This window comes from Pseudoliparis swirei, chromosome 18 (genome assembly GCF_029220125.1).
Source record: "Pseudoliparis swirei isolate HS2019 ecotype Mariana Trench chromosome 18, NWPU_hadal_v1, whole genome shotgun sequence".
NCBI classification, from domain to species: domain Eukaryota; kingdom Metazoa; phylum Chordata; class Actinopteri; order Perciformes; family Liparidae; genus Pseudoliparis; species Pseudoliparis swirei.
The window spans coordinates 14,788,039-14,809,789 of record NC_079405.1 but is presented as its reverse complement, the minus strand read 5'-3'; the positions used below and the strand labels follow the sequence as shown (position 1 = coordinate 14,809,789).

General features: G+C 40.7%; 3 protein-coding genes across 4 annotated transcripts; all 3 read right to left on the bottom strand.

Annotated features, from left to right (window-relative positions):
* Positions 1-134: 134 nt before the first annotated feature.
* Positions 135-3,312, bottom strand: LOC130208155 (rho-related GTP-binding protein RhoA-B). The gene is made up of 5 exons (XM_056437131.1): positions 3,226-3,312; positions 2,182-2,339; positions 1,482-1,602; positions 900-1,030; positions 135-817 (listed from the first exon to the last, which is right to left on the bottom strand). The coding sequence occupies exons 2-5, from the start codon at positions 2,335-2,337 to the stop codon at positions 644-646; spliced, it is 582 nt and encodes a 193-aa protein (XP_056293106.1). The 5' UTR covers positions 2,338-2,339; positions 3,226-3,312; the 3' UTR covers positions 135-643.
* Positions 3,313-6,670: 3,358 nt separating this feature from the next.
* LOC130208151 (cytokine-inducible SH2-containing protein-like) lies at positions 6,671-9,656 on the bottom strand. Its single transcript, XM_056437122.1, has 3 exons — positions 9,408-9,656; positions 8,427-8,564; positions 6,671-8,175 (listed from the first exon to the last, which is right to left on the bottom strand). Exons 1-3 carry the CDS (start codon positions 9,424-9,426, stop codon positions 7,670-7,672), a joined length of 663 nt encoding a protein of 220 aa, XP_056293097.1. The 5' UTR covers positions 9,427-9,656; the 3' UTR covers positions 6,671-7,669.
* An 8,019-nt stretch (positions 9,657-17,675) lies between these two features.
* On the bottom strand, positions 17,676-21,553 carry LOC130208145 (coiled-coil domain-containing protein 177-like). 2 transcript variants are annotated; one of them, XM_056437114.1, is made up of 4 exons: positions 21,320-21,544; positions 20,456-20,549; positions 20,225-20,309; positions 17,676-19,906 (listed from the first exon to the last, which is right to left on the bottom strand). In XM_056437114.1, exons 1-4 carry the CDS (start codon positions 21,483-21,485, stop codon positions 19,307-19,309), a joined length of 945 nt encoding a protein of 314 aa, XP_056293089.1. In that variant the 5' UTR covers positions 21,486-21,544; the 3' UTR covers positions 17,676-19,306. The 2 variants fall into 2 exon arrangements, 1 of the variants encoding a protein (XP_056293089.1); XR_008834364.1 differs by lacking the exon at positions 20,225-20,309 and having other exon boundaries at positions 21,320-21,553.
* Between the last annotated feature and the right edge of the window lie 198 nt (positions 21,554-21,751).

The window sequence follows — 21,751 nt, the reverse complement described above, 5'->3', positions numbered from 1 at the left end:
ATAATGCAACTGTAGGCTGATCCAGGGCCCTGAACACATCTCTAATATGTGCACGGTCCAAACTCTTGAAGAAAACTCACCGAGTCAAGTGTCATTCTGTGTTTAGCGAAAATAAGTGATGCAAATTATCAAGATTCTTACAAAGTAATTTATTACACAAAAACACTAAGTTTCCATTTGCATTTTAACAAAATGAGTTTCCAGTCTCATATTGTGCAAGTGATCATAATGCACATAGGATTCATATAGGAAGCACACAAACAATTTTGACTTAATGTGTGCGTCTGTCTGAAATAATTAAAGGACTACGGGTCACAGTGTACAGGTGCTTCACCCTCGTTGGCTGTGGAAACATTCCTCAGATCAGCAGGCAGGGCTTTAGCACTTAACTGTAGTTGGCAGGTATGACACAGCCAGTCCCCTCGCTGACCACTTTGATTACATAGTACATGTTGATAAAGGAGGTTTCAATATGGCAAATTGACTCATGTTAAAGTACAAAAAAAGTATTTTCCATAACCTCGAAATTGAATACTGACAGAACCTGACTACTTTTGCTTAAGACAAAAAAAGGTAAAAGCATTACACCTTTCGTAAAAACTGGGGAGAACAGTCTTGTGTGGGTGTGTTCCTCGTGCCCCGTTTACAGTAGGACACATTTATTGCTCTTCTTTCCCCGCCTGGCCTGTAGTGCAGCCCTGGTCGCCATCTCGAACACTTCCCTCACACCATCCTTTGTTTTTGCAGAGCACTCCATGTATCCAAAGGCACTGATCCTGTTGGCCATGTCCCGTCCATCCTCTGGTTTCACAGGTTCCTTTGGAAACAAAGTCAGGATAAGTTTAGGGAAACAGGGATTCACCCATAGAAGACTGTCTGTTTGTTTTAAACTACTTTACCTGCTTCATTTTGGCAAGTTCCCTCCGGGTGTGCTCATCGTTACGCAGGTCTTTTTTATTTCCCACTAGTATAATGGGAACATTTGGGCAGAAGTGTTTCACCTCAGGAGTCCACTTCTCAGGGATATTCTCTAAATGAGGACAAAAGACGACATCAGTCAGAACATGGACACGGCTACGTGCTGCGTGTAGGTGAGATGAGGGTGAATCGTGTTGCACAGGTTGCTCATAGATTTCATAAGGCAATACATGTCTTGAGTGTATTTGCCATTGTTGTGAACAAAAGTTAGCCAAAACTCACATGTACAGTCACCAGAGGAGCGTACTCGATGCTTCCCCATGTTCAACAAATCAGCCAGTCATTTTGTTTGTGGCTGGTTCTTCACACATTATTGGTAGTATTTTTTAATTTTTTAATTGTAAACCGGTCCGTCTCCTTCCCTGCTAAATATGTTAATGGAACTGAACTGTGTTTACGCTCTAAATAATCCTTTTGCTGCCATTTAAAAGAAATGTACATGTACACTGGATAGATTGTACCACAAACATTAACAACAGCGTCAGCGCTCTGTTTCAACTTACCAAGACTGTCAGGGCTGTCGATGGAGAAGCACATCAGGATGACATCAGTGTCTGGATAGGAGAGAGGGCGCAGTCTGTCATAGTCTTCTTGGCCTGCTGTATCCCAGAGTGCTAACTCAACCTGCAATAAGAATTAGAAAGTGATCAACCACATGAAGCAAAACCATATCCACGATGCTTTAGGTCTATGGATTTGATGTTATACAGAAATAACAAGTGCATACAAACCAATATCCTATTTAAAAAAAATACTTATGTATTTCACTGCTGGCAAATTCAAGTTATGAATTGACGGTGAGTGTTAATGCTCCTGGATTTTATCCTTCATTACTCCAAATGTAACAGACTGTCATAAGAGTTCAAAACAGTTCATGACTGAGTTATTGTAATCAGATGCAGTTATTAAGACTGTAACTTATGCACTACGTGGTGCCTTTAAAAATGAACACAACTGAATAAGTGTCCATATGGACAATGACAGTGCATACGTTTCACAATAACAATTTAAACCAGTGAAATAGTGGGCAGTAAAACAAAAGTAGTATCAATTAAAATGTTGTCCGATTGATTTGTGTGATTTTAACGTTATTTAGTACGATCAGTGGTGAGAGGAAGTAGAAAGAGAATTAAAAACGTGGCTGTTATAAATTACATAATGCAATTTTGGTCAGAAATGCGAGAAGAGCAACACCATTGGTACCTGTTTGCTGTCCACTTCAATGTCAGCAACGTAGTTCTCAAACACCGTGGGCACGTAGACCTCTGGAAACTGGTCCTTACTGAACACGATGAGCAGACAGGTCTTCCCGCAGGCTCCGTCTCCCACTATGACCAGCTTTTTCCTGATTGCTGCCATCGCTGCAGAAAACATAGGTTATGAGATGAAAGCGACATCTACGAGCGATACACATGTGATTGCATTTAGGGACGAGGCAACTTGTACCTCTACGTCTGAGAAACGACGAGCAGCCTCTAACTTCAGCTGTGTTGACATAACGCCAAACCCGTCGGAAACCAACACCCGAGGCTAACTATTTAGCTCGTTTAGTCACGACACCACGGCTGTTTACAGTGAGTCCGCTATACATGAGTTATATACTCGGTATGACACGTGGGCAGCATGTGAAGTCGAGAGACCTTGTCCCGTGTGTTGATTACGGCTTCACATTGAAGTCAGACTCGAAACTATCTTTCACGATCACACATTTCCGCTCCAGTGTTTCTGACCCACCCCAGGATCAAGATGGAGACATTTCTCCCACATCCTCATTCGGGCATTGATTAAACTAACGTACACGTGTAGCTTTACGGGTTGTTAGCGGGTACCGACAAGTGTGACTCACAGGCGTGTAAGCTGGCCCATATTTGAGTTAGCGAGGAGGTTCTGTTTACAATAGACTCGACGCTAGCTGTGGAGCTCACCGGCTAACGTTAGCCGGGTAATATATCTTAATGCTATTATTCAAAGGTACAACGGGATACACGGGCGCTATCTATGATATTATACACCAAATACCACCATTGTTTGTGTTTCCGTAGTTCCTTCAGTCAAACCTCGTATTTTCCCGTAAGTCATAAACCGGTACGGCTAGTTTAGCTTAGCATAACGGAAGTCAGAGCGACTTTATCGGTCCGTTAGCGGAATATCGGTTAACAATATATGTGTGACGATATTATTGCCACTGAATCAATACCTGGTCAAGGTATTGTAACTCAACCTTACTAGTGAATGTAACTGGCTTACCTCGTGATTGGTTTTCAAATCTATCCAATTGGTGTTAAAGTCGTGCTTTGTTGGCCTCCGTCGCTGTCCTGACTGCTGCGGGAGGATTAACAGGAGGGAAGTGAGGGGGTGGGGACGGGGTAACAATCCTCTATTGTACACACAGACAACATGCACCCGATACATCTCACGCATCACTTTTGTTTACAGTTTTTTCTTGTCTTATTCTGATTATTGTGTTTATGTTTATAATTCAATTCGGTTATAAGTATTTTATTTTGGACACTTTGCGAGATCTTTTTTTTGGTCAAAAACAATGTTACAGGACATCAACATCATTGCCTGGCATTATGACTTTTGCAATGTCCAGATAACATTCATGTTCACCACAGGCCTCTGGCTCAGGCCCCTGCTTGGAAATCACATGACCAAGATAAATAGAACATATCTCTAGAAGGTACAAAAGTTTTGGGATCATAGAAATGACTTTTTTTCAAAAAATTTTTCTTTTTTTTTTAATAATTTTAAATTCATCATCAGAAATTCATCATACATTGTAATGTGCTGTGTATAATAAATATTCTAGGTGGTTCTAGGTGGAAACTAATGGTTTCTAATATAGAGTATAGAGGCCCTTTACAGCAACTATCCAGTGTTCTATCTAATGGTGTGTGTGGTTAATTTGCTCTTAGCCTAGAATGTAATGTGAGAAGAAAACCCTTGCAATTATGTTAGCACAGCTGAAAACAGTTATGCTGGTGATATAAGATATATAACTGGCCTTCCTTTGAGCTTGAAGTTTGAAGAACAAAATGAATACTTCAAAATATAAATCATATTTTCTAACCTTGTCAATGTCTTGATATTATATATTTCATTTTGATAATAAAAGTAAATTTTTCATGGAAGACACAAAATTGTCTGGGTGATCCCAAACTTTTGAACGGTAGTGTATATTTAAATAATCATTGTATTATAATAAAGGCAATACTTGTGAGTATACAGTATATGTTACTGGGTATTTGTAAATGAAAATGGAACCCTGCATAATGCAAAGATTTTATTTTTGATCCAACACAATTTTACACTTTTAGAGGGAAGGTACTTTTAGGATGATGCAGTTGCACCCAAAACCTCTAGCAAACCATATCACAACATGTGAACCTCACCTGAGTACAGACTGAAGCCAGCTGGGGCCAGTAAAAGAGACAAACTATGTTGCCACTCATCTTGCAATAGCAATGTGCTTTAATTCCTACGGTGTGAACATAATCTCTGAATGTAACATTAAGTTGCTAAATTTTACATTTTAGTCGTAACTGCAAAACCTCACCTGAGTACACGACTGGCTGTATGTTGATGTGCTACAGCAGTATAGTAAACATAAACATGTCCGCCAATCTGACCATCCTGTTTCATTGACTATTTCTATGGTGCATATGCTTCTTCACATTATGCAAATGAATACAGATAGTTGGAATCAACTGAAACGATATCCATCTAATATGCATTAGAGTAGTTATTGGCAGCGTTGATATGCCCTCGAATACAACTTTTGATCTCAAAACAGCAAAACTAAGACATGATTTATGGCTTCATAAAGAGTTTCTCTTCTTCTGTTGGTTTAGTGAGTTTTGTTCATGGAGTGATTGAGACTGTTGGAATCTGTGAAGGTGGTGCTTAAATAATATCATATTGTTTGTGTGGGTAGCATAAACGTAGCAACGTTTCTAGCTACACCGTGTACGCATGCACCATTAGAGGTCTCTGTTGTGTGCTTGTACAGTTGCTTGCTGTTGTAATTGTGTTTTGGTAAAATTGGTTATCATGAGATTTCGGCTGAGCTTCTTTCTGTGCTGTTCTGAATATGTTGCTACATTTTCAACATGTCCGGGTCTGGTGTTTGTTAGGCCTACGTGGCTCCATGTTTCCTGTATGGTCAATTATTATTGGTCTGTAATTTTAGGAAACAAGTGTCTTTCTATAAAGCACAACTTAATTGAAGAACGTTTAAGCACAATTGGCTTTTTGCCAGTAGGCATTTTGACTTGCCACTAGGAAAACCACAGGTGTTACAAATAACATGAATGATTGCTCAGGCAGCATGCCCAATATAAGGTCCCTGAAACTGAAGCAGCCACCATTAATTTGATTATTTACAGCATGGGCCTCTCATACACATCATACTCGTCAAAAAGCCGATGTCAAAAAGGCCATAATTAGCTAAAATAATGAAGGATAAAAAAAAAAAGATTTGAACACACTTTTAAGATCAAGAAATAAAAGAGATCGCAATGTAATGCTGTTTTCATTTAAATCTCATGTTTACAAGGCAGGACCAATAGGACCCATCTTAGTTGATATTGTAGTGCAAATTACCAGCTAATTCTTAACTAATAAAATGATCACAACCAGATGACATGCAGTGAACCTGGAGCTTGCAGTGGCTGTGATAATGGGCTTCATCCCTGGGGCAGTTCCCACTTGTTAATCCATCTTTGTGAAATAATTGTACTTAATTTGAGCATTTCCATATGCTTAGAACTCCAATGAAATAGAAAAAAAAACTTCCATGGGGAAAAAGGGAAGACACCTTTAGGAGAGCAACAGAGGAGGATCCCTCTCCCCGGATGGACAGAAGCAAGAGATGACATGTGACCAGAATGAAGCGTTACAGAATTACATAAACACATTCAATGAATATGCTAGAGTGTATGAATAGTTCGTAGTAGGCATGAACCACGATCCAGACCTCCACAATCCATGAAACAGAAGGAGGTAGAGAGGAGGGCGGGGCCCACCAGGCAGGAGGCAGACACAGCCAGGTCCAATGGACCGTATGACACATGAAGTCACAAAGACTCCGGGGAGGAAGCAGAGTTAGTAATGTAATGTACTAAACTTATATTACCCAGCATGATGTTAAGAGATACAATTAGCTCCACCTCAGGTACATTCAAATTCAGTTCACACATTGACACATCTATAATTATGATCAAAGTGTATATATATATATATAAAATAACACCCGAAAAGAGGCTATTGCTACTCAAACAAGACTTTAAATTGTGATATTGCTACGTTTACGTAAACTACAGTTTTCTTATCCGTCAGTTGTTATACCAAGATTGATATTGACTGTAGGTCAGGAATGTCGATATGCTTTCATGCATTGGATAGACATTGAAATGAGAAGTGTTTTGATATTTCTGAAAAGGTTTAAATGTTCCACACTGATAGGTTAAGACAAAGAGAGAGAGTCTGTTCTCAGTTGGTGAAGAAGTGTACTAATAAATGCAGCTCTTTCTCTAATCCTAATAAGAGGCTTTTCAGTACTGCTCAGTTCTACCTCGTGGACATCAACTCATGTGCTTCTGTGAAAACTGTACTAATTCCTTACATTCATCTGGATGTTCAAGCTGTCAGTCTTTCAACAGTGAAAAAGGACAAACTTTGAAAAAAGAGAAACATTTCTGACGTTTATTTTCAAATTTACAGGCGTTTCATCATCTTCTGAGAATAAAACCAGTTTATAAACAGATTTCCTTAAATAGCCAACAACAGATTTTCTTCACAGCCTTTGATGTTTATGCTGGTAATGATTTTGTAAGACATTTTCTTGCCTGTGTTTGATGTCTTTTTAAATTGCCCAGCTCTGGCCTTTCAATCTGCATGTCAAGTCGAGTCAGCATGACCTCATACAATTTGTAACAACTTATCTTATCAATGTATTCTTAACTGTCTGAATCTTAATTATATTAGATTTCAGCTTGCCCAATACAATACAGACATGCAGAAGGAATCATAACAGTGACACAAACATTTAATTTACCTCCAAACTAAATAATGATAAAAACACATGCTGTAACAGGACAGTATCAACACATAAAGGGTAAAAAAGACATGTTTAAGAGATTTTTTGATGATTGTAATGGTGCCCAAAAGTGTTACATGAGAATATTGCCCGAGGAAGATCTTACAGAACGATACATTGTCTTAAAATGAGAAATACACTTTATTTTGAGGCCAGCAGTGTGCAGACTTTAATTGTGCCCTGTGTACCACTGTTGGCTTATGGCTAATCAGTTTAATTGATTTCATGAAGAGTGAAAAAACATTGCTTTGTTTGGCAATCTTGGCAAACCTCAGGTCCCACACAATGTGAAACCTATATAACTATATTCTAATTTCTGGGAACTGGCACAAATAAAGAAAAATAACTTGCATATTGATACATGGTAGAAATGAATTAAATATACAGATTGACATAGGAAAATAATAATACAAGTATTATTCAGCAGTATCAGTGTAATAAGACTCAGCTCATTATTTTCAATATGATCCCTGTGGGACATTAGCTGTTGCCTGGGGTGTCAAACTGTCCCACATTCACAGTGTGTGGTCATCGAGTGTGACACTCACCCACGTTCCTGTCTCTGTGTCCAGCCCCAAGGGACAGAGACCCTCATATGTGGAAAGGGTAGTCTTGCAGGTAGCGCAGCAGAGGCTTTGGGAGTGGCAGCTGGTCGGGGCAGTTTGCGTGTCTGTTGATGGTGAGGCGCGTTACGTGCTGCAAAGAAGGGAAGGCCTCTGCTTTGTGCAGGGGGTGCGCCAGCTTTAGAGGCACTACGCTGTCGTTGGCCTCGTGCTTGGCAGGGTCAGCCGTTGTCTGGGGATGGATGTCATCAGACACCTGGCCCTGTGGCGCGTGGCCTGAGGCCTTGTAGTGCTGTATGAGGCTAATAACATCTGGGAAGGACTGCAGGTGAGGCAGGCTGGGGGAAATGGAGTCCAACCAAAAGGAGCCCCTGTTGTAGTTTATGCGTATGCTGGTGGGTCCACAGCGGGTCTTCACTGACAGGGCCAGCATGTACTGAGGATGACTACTGTCCCGTACCAGAAACGTGCCTTCAGGCTGCTGAAGGAGAGCTTCCCGGGCCTCACTCGCTGAGATGGAACGCCAGTACCAGCCTGGCCACAGACAGATGGGTTGGATATCAGTCTTTATTTTGTATTTTTCCATAAATGTAGCGTTGGTGATTATAGCCACATGAATGGTGTTACTAGGGGTGGGGTTAGGTTTGACTCCTCAATTATTTCCACAATACAAAGCATGTGCTGCAATATCACCCCTCTGGAAATATTTACCATTTAAAATATATAATACTCAAAACAGTCAAATTGTACATTTCAATAAGATAACAGTGAGACTGGTGGATTACCTGAAGTCTGTAGATACTGGAAAGTGGTGGTGATGCAGCGAAGGTCCTCTCCTGGGTCACTGGGTGGAGGAAAGGGGCATGGACGACATGATGGAAAATGCTCAATGCTCGAGCAACCATTTCTGACTCGCAGGAGCCCTGTTGATATAGAACATGGCACGTTCACAATTGAACAACGACGTTTGTGCAAGCTTATATTGTAGTCTGTAACTGTCAAGAAAAAGTAATACACATTTTTAATTGATATGAGCTCAAAAGCACAAAACCAAGCACTGACCAGTGGTTGAAGATGGATTCAGTTTGTTAAAAACTTAATTAAATGGAGCAACAACTCAGTGTGGAGATGATCAATTCCAGGTTCTGCATTAAAATGTCAAAGTATTAGCTTGAAAGCATATTTAAGATAAACAATGTAAAATAACAAATGCCGAATGCCCTATCTCAGAAAATGTTTCTATTGTTGAATTGTAATTACTAACCATTAATATAAATGTCACTTTGATGTCGCAGCTGTAAAGGTAGGTCTAACTTTGATTAATTCAATGCTGGGTCGTTTGTCAATTTCACCAAGGGATCATTTAAAGTGTGAACTTTATCCATAAGAATATATTTATCTTTTGATTATATTTTGTATTATTAATCTGAATCTGAAAAATAACCATTAACTAAAGCATTCAAATAAATGTAGTGCAGTAAAAAGTACAATGTTTCTCTCTAAATAATGTGTAGAGTAGATGAAGTAGCAGACCATTGTAATCCTTAAGTAAAATTCATGACGGCCTACCTCAAAAGTGTACTTAAGCACAGTACCTGAGTTAATTTAATCTGTTACAAAAAAAACACAACCCGAAAATACACACACATCACACAATTAAAAATAACTAATTGATAAACTATCAGACAGTTGATCTAGTATTATATTGCTTATATAATCTAGAATAAAACCGACATTGAAATGTCATTATTTTAAAATGATTTTACCTGAATTAAAGAGAATCATGGAGCGCGACCAGTAAACAGTCCAAAACAGTCCAATAATCCAACAGATTCTCACAGTAAATAGTTCATCATCATAGCCGAATTGTCTCGAATGGAGGCGAAAAGAGAAAATATTCCTTATTGCGATCTGTTGTATTCATAAACACGAGAACATGTCTGTGTGAGACCGGCGGCCTGCTGTACGTGCAGCTGGGGCACTGAGTGTCTCTGTGTTCCGTGAACTGCAGGACAAAAAACAGCTCAGTTCAGTTTGGACTGGCGGAGGTTCCAGGAATCAGTTTCCAAGAAAGGTTTTGTGATTCAACGCCCGCACCGACGAGCTGCTGCGCACTGGCTAAACACACACATCACCTCCGGTACGGCTTTCACAATAAGATGCAATTATGCTGCTCCAAAGTGGAAACTTCGTAAAGAAAAAATCTCGAACGTTGTGCCTTACAAAACAGGACTAGCGTATGATGCTGTGTTTATTCATATTCTAATTCTCTCATTAATCGTATCTGATTGTAGAGTCTGTGTTTCCTCCATCACCTGGTATTCTTTCTACACTGACATTATTCAACGTTTTATATTGAAGGTAATTAGACTTACTTCCGGTCATGTTTGAGGTACCTCTGTCTGTTTTGATGCAGCTGCCAGCCTATCGATACACACGCAAAACACGTCTAACACGTCTACCTGTCTCTTGGAGTTGGACCCCATCCCGACGAGGCTGCTTAAAGACGTTTTGCCTTTAATTGGCGGCTCTCTATTAGATATTATCAATGTGTCTCTGCTAACAGGCCACGTACCACACTCCTTCAAAGTGGCTGTTATTAAACCTCTCCTGAAGAAGCCCACTCTGGATCCAGAGGTGTTGGCTAACTACAGACCGATCTCTAACCTCCCCTTCCTCTCCAAGATCCTTGAGAAAGTGGTCGCAAATCAGTTGTGCGACTTTCTACATCATAATAGTTTATTTGAGAAATTTAAATCAGGATTTAGAAAACACCACAGCACCGAGACAGCACTGGTGAAAATTACAAATGACCTCTTAATGGCAGCAGATAAAGGACTCATCTCTGTACTGGTCTTGTTAGACCTTAGTGCTGCATTCGACACCATTGACCATGACATCCTGTTACAGAGACTGGAGCAGTCGATTGGCATTTCAGGCACGGCACTAATTTGGTTTAAATCCTATTTATCAGATCGATCTCAGTTTGTATTTGTAAACGATGATGCCTCGATAACCATCAACGTTAGTCACGGAGTTCCACAAGGTTCTGTGCTTGGACCAATTTTATTTACCTTATACATGCTTCCTTTGGGCAATATTATCAGGAAACACTCCATAAACTTTCATTGTTATGCAGATGATACTCAACTATATCTATCGATAAAACCAGAGTAGAGCAACCAACTCGGTAAAATTCAAGCATGTCTTAAAGACATAAAAACATGGATGACCTGCAACTTCTTGATGTTAAACTCAGACAAAACCGAAATAATTTTACTCGGCCCTGAGCACCTCAGAGATCAATTATCTGGTGATGTGGTTTCTGTAGACGGCATTGCCCTGGCATCCAACACCACTGTAAAGAATCTTGGCGTTATCTTTGATCGGGACTTGTCCTTTAACTCCCACGTAAAGCAAATCTCAAGGACTGCATTCTTTCATCTCCGTAATATTTCAAAAATCAGGCACATCTTGTCTCAAAAGATGCAGAAAAATTGGTTCGCGCGTTCGTTACTTCGAGACTGGATTACTGCAACTCCTTATTATCAGGCTGCTCTTATAAGTCTCTTAGGTCCCTCCAGTTGATCCAGAATGCTGCAGCTCGTATTCTCACTAAAACTAAGAAAAGAGATCACATCACTCCTGCACTAGCTGCTCTGCACTGGCTCCCCGTAAAATCAAGAATCACTTTTAAAATTCTTCTCTTAACGTACAAAGCCTTGATTGGTGATGCACCATCATATCTTAAGGAGCTTGTAGTACCATATTGCCCCACTAGAGAGCTGCGCTCACTAAATGCGGGACTACTTGTTGTTCCTAGAGTCTTAAAAAGTAGAATGGGAGCCAGAGCCTTTAGTTATCAAGTTCCTCTTTCATGGAACCAGCTTCCAATTTCAGTCCGGGAGGCAGACACAGTCACCTCGTTTAAGAGTAGACTCAAGACTTTCCTCTTTGACAGAGCTTATAGTTAGGGCTGAATCAGGTTCACCTGGTCCAGCCCCTTGATATGCTGCTATAGGCTTATAGCTGCCGGGGGACGTTTTAGGATGCACTGAGCACCTATCTCCTCTTTTCTCTCCTTAGGGATGCATTTTCATCTCTCCATCACACATTACTAACTCTGCTTTCTCCCCGGAGTCATTGTGACTTCACGTCTCATAGGGTCATCGGACCCTATGAGACGGCATAGATCCTATCTGCCTGATGGATCATCGAGGTCTGGGTCGTGGAATTCCTGCTACCGACCACGCCACTGCCCTGTTGAGACTCCGCCCACTCCTCCTCTCTACCTCCATCTGCCTGATGGATCGCGGAGGTCTCCATCGTGGAATATGCCTTCTATGAACTATTCATACACTCTGTCATATTCATTGAATGTATTTTAACTCTAAATCTGTCCTTCTGTACACATTACATCTATTGTTCTGTCCATCCTGGAGAGGGATCCTCCTCTGTTGCTCTCCTGAAGGTTTCTTCCCTTTCCCCCCCCTTGAAGGGTTATTTGGGAGTTTTTCCTGGTCCGATGTGAGGTTTTGGGGCAGGGATGTCTATGTGTACAGATTGTAAAGCACTCTGAGGCAAATTTGTAATTTGTGAAATTGGGCTATACAAATAAACTGAATTGAATTGAATTGAAAACACTACTCTGTTAAACACTGTGAAGTACTATTATATATGTATCAATGTGAATAAATAAATATAATAATATATATTATATATACATTATATTGTATAATAAACGTAGCTATAAATCTAGCTTGATTAATGTGACAGATACAAATCATGCCTTCCATCATACTGAACAATTAATTCTTTCAGCCAGTGTTTATTTATGGTTGTTTCTGGTCATGCAGATATTTGCTGGCAAATGGCTGATTTGTTTTCCCGAAAATTAACTGAACAGTGTCATGACAGAAGTCAGTATGTCTTCACGAAGTCAACTTTCATCCTCACCCCACAGATCATATACAAAGATAACAACTACTTGAAAGCTGCCAGTCAGCTTTGAATTGTGTTTCCAGGAAAACTTGTTCACATCAACTGTCTTTCCACAGCGGTATGAAAGCAGCCAAACTGAACAGCTGAAGGCTTCTGTGAACACGGACTTCCTGGAAAACACACACAACCAACTGACCTCTAGAGCCCCAATCCCTGCTGCTGCTGGCCTGCATGACTTTATGATATCACATGAACTTAAACAGTTCGACAGAAATGAGGTAATATTTGCTATAAAATAAAAATATATATATATTTTATTGTAGGACCATGTAAAACAGCCTTCAGTTGAGTGCAGTCAAACCTCGCTCAGGTGTCCGAAGAAGGCAAAGGCAAGAGTGAATGTGATGGGGAAGAGAATGGGGAGAGATGTCATGAGAAAAAAAAGCAAGAATATATTTATTACAAGGCCAGAGATGGAAGAGGTGTGGGATCCGTGATGGCGTTCTCTGCGGGCTGGTGGCCGGTTGGGGTAGCTATAGGTAGTTCTCCAGGGGGAGCAAAGAGGCTGTGGCTGGGAAAGCACTCGTTTACAGACAAGAATATACTGAAAATCCAAGAGGCCATCGTAATCGATCCGGGAATGTAAACTGCTGATCTGGCAAGGAGTGGAGAACTGAGGGAGATAAGCTGTGGGGCTTGACGAGGGAATGGGTTTCATGTGTGTTTGTTGATTGGCAGCAGGAGGGGGAATGGAAGGCCACACACACATTCACACGCAGAGGACAAACAGGGGACCATGACAGTAGCCTACCAATCAGAGACCAGGATAATGAAAAAAAGAGCTCAGAGACACTAATCTAATGAGCACAAAGAGTTTATTATTTATTCACAGATAATGTTAAATCAGTTTGACTGAGGGTTAAAATTCGACTTTAACGTTGAACTATAGCGGTATATATATATATGCAATTGAAAGGATAATGAAAGAAGTAGGGTTGTCATATTTCGTTTGACTGTTAGAAATACTTTACAGTGAATAATTGGAGTAAACTCATGAGCAAGAACAGCTGATGTGGTAACGTCATTTAGTGCCCAAATTAGTTGAGGATAACAACTGCAGATACAAAGGAGGCAAAAGTAAAACATCATCAGCATAGAGACAAATATGATCTTAGACTTAGTTAGTTGTGCTCACATGAGCCTTGTGTTCTACAAATGAGACTTAATGCCACGACAGAAGAATTGAAGCCAAGACTCATAAACCCTGAAAGGTGAGCACCATGTCATGGTTACAATATTGAACATGAATACACACTGCTGCATGAACACATATGGATTTAAATGAAGGCTGAAAGGACAGATGTGCAGTCGGCATCCTCTTCCCCCCCGTTAGGGGTCATGAAGCTGCGCCCTACTGTTGTTGTTGTTGCTCCTGTGGTTTGTTCATTACCCTTTTGCCCCAGGTGGTTGTACCATCTCAACTATGTGTTTAACAACAACTACTAGATGTTAGCACATAATACAAAAAAGTATGTTGGTACTTTAAAATAACTGAACGTTATATAGCATTAGTTAAATCTGAGTAAACACTTAATTCATCATTTATAAAGCATTGTTCCAACATTAACTCATTAGTGTGCAGTTCATAAACAGTCGTACATGTTTTGTTTTTGATCAATACGCTTGACAATTATGCGTTCCATTATTGGGTTACTTCATTAATGATGGATTCTATATTTTTAAATGAAGAATAATAGACATTAAAAACCAATTACTAAGTACATATAATTTAGATAATTTATAAAGTGTTAGTAAATGATCAAAAATGATATAAATTTGCACCTTTTAATAATGAGTCGCCACACCACATCCACGTGGTTTGATGAAACCTAAGCTTTCATAAGGACCGTCTTTTGATTGTTTTGACCAATGTTCTAAACTGAGCTGATTAAGAACATATAATAAGCCGAAACACGTACAGTAATAACAAACATTTAGAGAAGAATAGGACCTCCGCTCCGACTGTCAGTGTTCGGGCCCTAATAATAATAGATAGATAGATAGATAGATAGATAGATATATACTTTATTAATCCCCAAGGGGAAATTTGTCTTCATAAGCAGCACGGCTATGTTTTAGAGACCCCGAATATCTATTGTTAGAGACAGAATTTCAGGGTCAGAGTGATATTTTATACTCATTCGAACACGATCACTGAGATAAAGATGAACTAGCTCAGTATCAAATACATCATTCAATGGAGAAAGAATATCATATAATATCAATAATATCTATTAATGCAAAGAATAGAGAGATGTCGATAGTTATTCCTTGTATTTCTAATTCTCTCGTGCACTCTCACTCAATGGAGATAGTTTCTAAACTCCCTTTCATTTGCCTCAAGTAAAGCTAAATGTAAGCAGATAACACTTGTTAATAACTACCAATATATTATATTATATATATATGTATATATATAAAAATATATATATCTATATAATATATTGGTAGTATATATATATTGGTTGCATATATATAAATGTTATATATATTTAAATATATACATATATTTAAATATATACATATATATTTATAAATATATACATATATTTTTCTTTTGTTCTTGAGGGAGCTCAATATTGACTTTTGTCAGATTTAGGATTTCTGCATTTTATTGTAGACATTGAAGATCTTTTTAAAACTTTTTTAATAATGAATATGTATACACAACGCTGTGGTTGTGATTTACATGAATGTCACAATCCATGCATGACCCAATATTACAAACATTTACCAGTTAGCCATTTAATAACAGGTGATAACAGGCACGTGCACAGACATTTTAGGGGGCAGGTGCTCAAACCAAAAAAAAGGGCACCCATTGGCAAAATGATTTTTCTATTGATCACTGTAACTTGAAGTGAGCAAGTAATTGGTTGTTATGAAACACCTGAAACACATTGTGTCGTGAGAGCTGAAGACATGAGCGCCGCGGAGCATGTCGAGGCGAAATTCTCACAAGAACTCAAATAAATGCCCCGACAGATATCTAAACACATTTGGGGGGAATTGATGACAGAGAGAGTAAGTGTTATTCTTAAACACTGATTAATGAAGAAAAAATGTGTCTACGTTCCTGGGAAATAAATCTTGAGTATAATAGGTTGCCCGTATAATAGGTTGCCCGAACTCAAAGAAGAAGAACAACTCATGTTGTCATTTAATTTCTGGATATATTGTACTTGTGTGATACTGGGTATTGACTCTGTGCAGGTGTGTCTACATACAGATGTTCCAGATGTATGTGTGTGTGTGTGTGTGTGTGTGTGTGTGTGTGTGTGTGTGTGTACGTCTGGGTCGGCGAAATGAGGTGACCTCTTTGTATGTATTGTTTATGTATTTAATGTCCTGTACTCTAGTGTATACAGTGGGAGGGGTGGGGGAGTGGGTTTGTTATCTGATATTTCAACAAAAGGATGATAAACAATGGAAATATCAGTTAATGTTTACTGTGTTATGTACCTGTTAATATTTCCAAATAAAAGAATACATTATTTGTTTAAAGAAGAAGAACAAATGGACTGAAGACTTTACGAAAAAGGTAATGGAAAGTAATCATTTGACCTCTCTAACAGTTATATATATATATATATATATATATATACAGGCACATGCACAGACATTTTGGGGGGCAGGTGCTCAAACCCCCCCAAAAGGGCACCCATCGGCAAAATTATTTTTCTATTGATCACTGTAACTTGAAGTTAAGTAATTGGTTGCTAGGAAACACCTGAAACACACCGTGTCGTGAGAAGACATGAGAGCTGAACAAAATGACATATTACAATTTGTTTTTATTTACAAAACATTAGGAGCGAAAAAATGCCATATAATAAACGACTTACTAACCTCGACCGCTCGGATGAAAAGAGTAAATGCAAGAAAAAACAACACTTGTAATAACTACTTTCTAACCCAGAGTGAGGTCATGCCGTGAAATATCAGACTGAGGCATTATAACGTTTTCACGGAAGTCTGATATTTCCTGGCATGACCTCATTCTCAATTAGTAAGTATAGTTATTACAAGTGTTGTTTTTTCTTGCGTTTACTGCGCTCTAAGTGGAGGAGGGAGGGCCCCGACAGACATCCATACACATTTGGGGGAACTTGATGACAGAGAGTAACTTTATTTCTTAAATACTGATAATGAAGAAAAAATGTGGCTCCAGCAGAAAGGGCCCTTTTCTCATCCAGGGCAAAAGGGCTGGTGCTTGAGCACCACTAGGGCTCTATCTGTGCACGTGCCTGGGTGAAAATAAGAAACATATATCATTCTAATTACGTGACGCGGTCAGGTGACGTCACATCAAAGGGGCGTGGCCCAGCGAAAGTTAGAAGTTCTTATTTATGCTGGAGATGGAAGGTTCTGAGTTCCTCATAGAACATGGATGTTGCTATCATGGAACATTACGTTTAACCACTGGGCGAAGTGACGGACGCAAATCGACGTACGCAAATCTGCTTACGATACCCGCGAAAACTTAAAAACACAAAATGAATGCACTTCTTGCCCTTTTTTGTCCCTTACCTTTCTCCATCCCATGTGGAAACTGCGATACCTCCACAATCGCGGCAGGAGCCTCCGCCTTCTGGCTGAAGTCGAGATGGTATGTACATTTAATTGTGATTTTGCCTTACCTTCACAGCATAGCTTCATGTAGTAGTTGCAATTAAATTCTCCTAGCTAGGTATGCCAAATTCTCAATTATCTTTGTCAGAAGTAGCCTTCTTCTTTGCAATCCACATACACACCATATGGAAATAAAACATGACAAATCTGTACATGTTTGTCCCTAGATTCCAATTAGTTTTAAGAATTATCCACTGAAATGATAGGCATCATCTGCTTGAATTCACACAGTAATAGGCCTACTTTGACTGACTGCACTTTTATACACATATCTGTTGTAGTTAAGTTTACCCTGATACAGGAATCAATTAGCAATTGAACACACAGGCATATTAATTATTGTTACAAACATGCATCAATTCTAATATAAATCAGAAAACGCAATAAAATACTACAAAACCTCAATGACAACATTTTATTGATAAAATGACTTGCATATTAATATAATCTTCCCCTCCCCACACTCTACAGCAGCCACCCAGTCCCAGGCGGCGCTGCCGTATCAATGCTGCAATGCCACTGCTGGCGTTGTATTTTGATGGCCACAGTGACATGAGGGTGGATTTCAGGCTCAACCGAGTCATTCAACGCCCTCATGGCTGTGCTGGGCACTGACTGTGACCACGGTTGGGGCCCCGAGATCTCCTGTCTAGTTTTTATTTTTTGGCTTGCCAGCGCCACCTCCTATCGGCTGGTGGCCAGGGCCTTCGACATGCCCCGGGTTAAGTGTTAGTTAACAGTAGTGTTGTTACGAGATGTGCAGACGCTTCGAAGCGTGTGTCGAGTAATGGAGGGGGCGTTTCCTCGAAGCGCGTATCGAGGCTTGCTTCATTTAGGGGAGGAGCCAAAAATGATGACGTCCGAAGCCTCGCTGCCCGGCTGTACCACGTGACTGCTTCGGGAAGTGGTTCCGATTTTGCCGGGAGGTTTGACAGCAATATAAACCCCTCAGGCTCCATTCAAAATGCGGGTTGTTGGTTGAGAGTTTGGAGAGTTTAGAGAGAGATAGTTGGAGAGTTAGGAGAGGAGAGAGGATAGGTGATAAGATGGAACTGTTGAGAAACTTATTTCTGAATAAAATGTCCCTTGTCCTGTACATCACTGTCCAAGTTACACAAGCACATTCAGTCCCCTCTTCCTAGTTACACACACGTTCACTGTCCTCTGCCTGCTTAAGCCCATGCCATTTTCCTAAAGGGACATAATAACATTACACAACCTGCCATATCATATGGTACTACCATTTTGGGAACATTTACACATAAAAAAATATTTTATTATGCACATATGTGATCATTTATGTACAGAAATTATTTGGTCATACATTTTTGTAATTCAGTCATTCCCAACAGCCATAACAGACAAAACTAGAACGGGCACTCGGTAGAGCGCATACCTTCGCATATCACAAGATTGGGCATTGAATTATGAACATTTTGGCATTAGTTGCATGCCAATTGGTCAAAAATGTATCGTGCTTTGGTAAAAAAAAGATTTTGACCTTTCCATGACCATGACCTTTGACCCGATTGATCCCAAAATCTAATCAAATGGTCCCCGGATAATAACCAATCATCCCACCAAATTTCATGCGATTCGGTTCAATACTTTGAGTTCTGCGAAAGATTTTGACCTGTTCATGACCTTTGACCCGATCGATCCCAAAATCTAATCAACTGGTCCCCGGATAATAAACAATCATCCCACCAAATTTCATGCGATTCGGTTCAATACTTTTTGAGTTTTGCGAATAACACGCATAGAAATAAATAAATAAATACACGGCGATCAAAACATAACCTCCATTTTCAATGCGAAGGTAAAAATGCAATGCAACACATTATGTGGTTCAGATACAGCTGCCTGTGATTATGCACTTGGCCAGTAGGTGGTGTCGTGAGCACATGAAGCTTCGAGAAATGAACCCTTTCTGAACCAATTGGCTGAAGTGGTTCGATGCCTCATGAGGCTTCATCTCACCATCACTAGTCAACAGACATGTACATAAATCTGAAGTAACCAGGCTTTATTATTATTTCTGAGCTGAAATCTTTTCCAAAAGGGTGAGGAGGCGCTCCTCTCTGGCGGCTGCCTCGCTCATTCTGGCGGCTGTCTCCTTCTCTCGCCGCTCCTCTCTGGCTGCTGTCTCCCTCCTCTCTGCTGCCGTCTCCCTCTCTCGCCGCTCCTCTCTGGCTGCTGTCTCCCTCCTCTCTGCTGCCGTCTCCTTCTCTCTGGCAGCTGCCTCTCTCTCTCGCCGCTCCTCACTCTCTCTGAGAAAATTAAATCTCCTCTCCTCCATGGCAACCGTCTCCCTGTGGCGACTCTCTTCCCTCTCCAGGGTCTCCCGATGTCGCCGCTCCTCTCTCTCAGCAGCCTCCCTTGCCTCGCTCACCCTGGCGGGGTTGACACTGTGGAGGAAGCTCGACTTGCATTCCTGACCACAGGGAGGGGTGTGACCACAGCGGGGAGGGGGGGTCCCTGCCACTTTCCGGCTGGATGAGGCAAAGAGGACTGGAGGGGTCACAGATGGCCTGGCCCCCAGTGCCTCATCCATAAGGGCATACCACTTCCAAGAAGCAGCAGTGACCCCACCCTCCTCTGTGCTCACACCTGTCTGGGGTTTCTTGAACTCCTGCGGATGAAAAGAAAGCCAAACTGGAGTTGCACATCATTGCGCCTTCAACTGGTCTGGTAATTGGTTATTGAGCTGAAGGCTGACCATACGATTACTTTACATTACTTTGAGCACAATACATAGATAAGAACAAGTGTAACAACAATCACCTTAATCATAATATATTGCATCCATGTACATGTACACTGCATGTAAATACTCACTAGCCATGCCATCTCTACATTGTGCAAGTGTGTTACTCTACAGGGGCAAAGTTATGATCAAGAAAGATACTTTATTGGACTAGGCTTTGTTGGACACTAGGCTTAATCTGACCTTATATTTGTGAACGAGGTTTTCCCACCTCTTTTTCACAAGCTTGGGATCCAAGCTCCCAAGCCCTCTCTCCTTTATGAAGACCCTGGTGGAAATATATGCTGCTTTAACATCTCGCCTCAACCACATCCCTGACACAGTAATGACCACATTGATCATTGCAAGGTTAGCAACTAAGGCAACCATTTAGAATAAAGTCCTATTAGCTACCGTATGAGTAATTTTACTTACTCAAATCCAGTCACGGAGGTGTTCCTCTTCCCCGTGAAGAGGGATTTATTAACAGACCGCCACGGGATTAAGGCCCTCGTGTCCTCGTCTGTCCCTAGACATGTGAAATACCACGACATAAAAACAACAACAACAACGATGATTGAAAGCTACAATTATTTCTAGAAGGACAAGCTAAGATAGCTATCGTAACGGTATTAATTATCGGGCGGCGTGTGGGCAAACGTTCGCGGTGTCATGTTAACCCTCCTGTTACCTTCGGGTCAATTTGACCCCATTCAATGTTTAATGTCGGTGTTCTTTCGGTAGTCAACAAACAAACAAAGTACCTCACACTTAAACTTGGAAAACAATATTAATTCTAATAATTTTCTGGAGGTTTTAAAGGGTAAAATATGTCAGTAAATATGAAGGTAACAGGAGGGTTAACCCGTTATTAAACTGAGCATATCCATTGTTAATCCATTATTAAAATTGCTATTTCGATTGTTTAACAGAACAGCCGTTGTTTAACACTGTCCGATGACTGACACAGCTATCAGTCGTCGGACTTGCCGCTGGAGCAAGCGCCTGGAGCCCGCCACCTGCCCCCGCTCGTCAAGCGAAAAGTGTCCGATAAAAGTGCACCTTCGTCGGACTGGCAAGAGGATCGGGTGGTGGATTAGCCAGCTAGCTTATCATAACTGCCATGCAGATCCAATGGCATCGAATGCTACCTAGCTAGCTAGGTATGCTAACTGTCGGTATATATCATATACATCGTTAACTCCACCAAATACTCATGTCGCTGGCTTTAATCTGAGAATGGAATGTTAGTAGTACATTTTAATACCAGTACAATGTTTAATTACCGCTGATACTTACATTTACGGTCTGTAGCTTCGTGGTCTACCGCTTCTACCGGAGCCATCTCGTCCGCCATTGTTTTAGAAATAAAATGAAAAGCTGGCGGAAGGGCTCCTCCTCTTCCGCTACGTAGCCAAGATGGCGGCCGTTTAGGGCCAGTAGTGTCCATCGTTTTACGCTGCATTTTTTGCCCGTTTGCAGTGTGCCATCCGGGTACTTTCAGTGCACTGAATTCTGCTGGTGCTAGTGACTATTTCTACTCCGAGAAAAGTTGTTGACGGGGGGGGGGGGGACCGGCGTCGGAGCTCTGCAGCGGAACAATCGATCGGCGTATTGAGCACCCCTGCATTCAAGCATTAAATAGCCGAGAGGTTTTTTCAGCGTGAGGAATTCGATGTGTGGCGGGAGTGCGTGAGTCTCACGCTCAATGCGTGAGACTTGAGAGCCCTG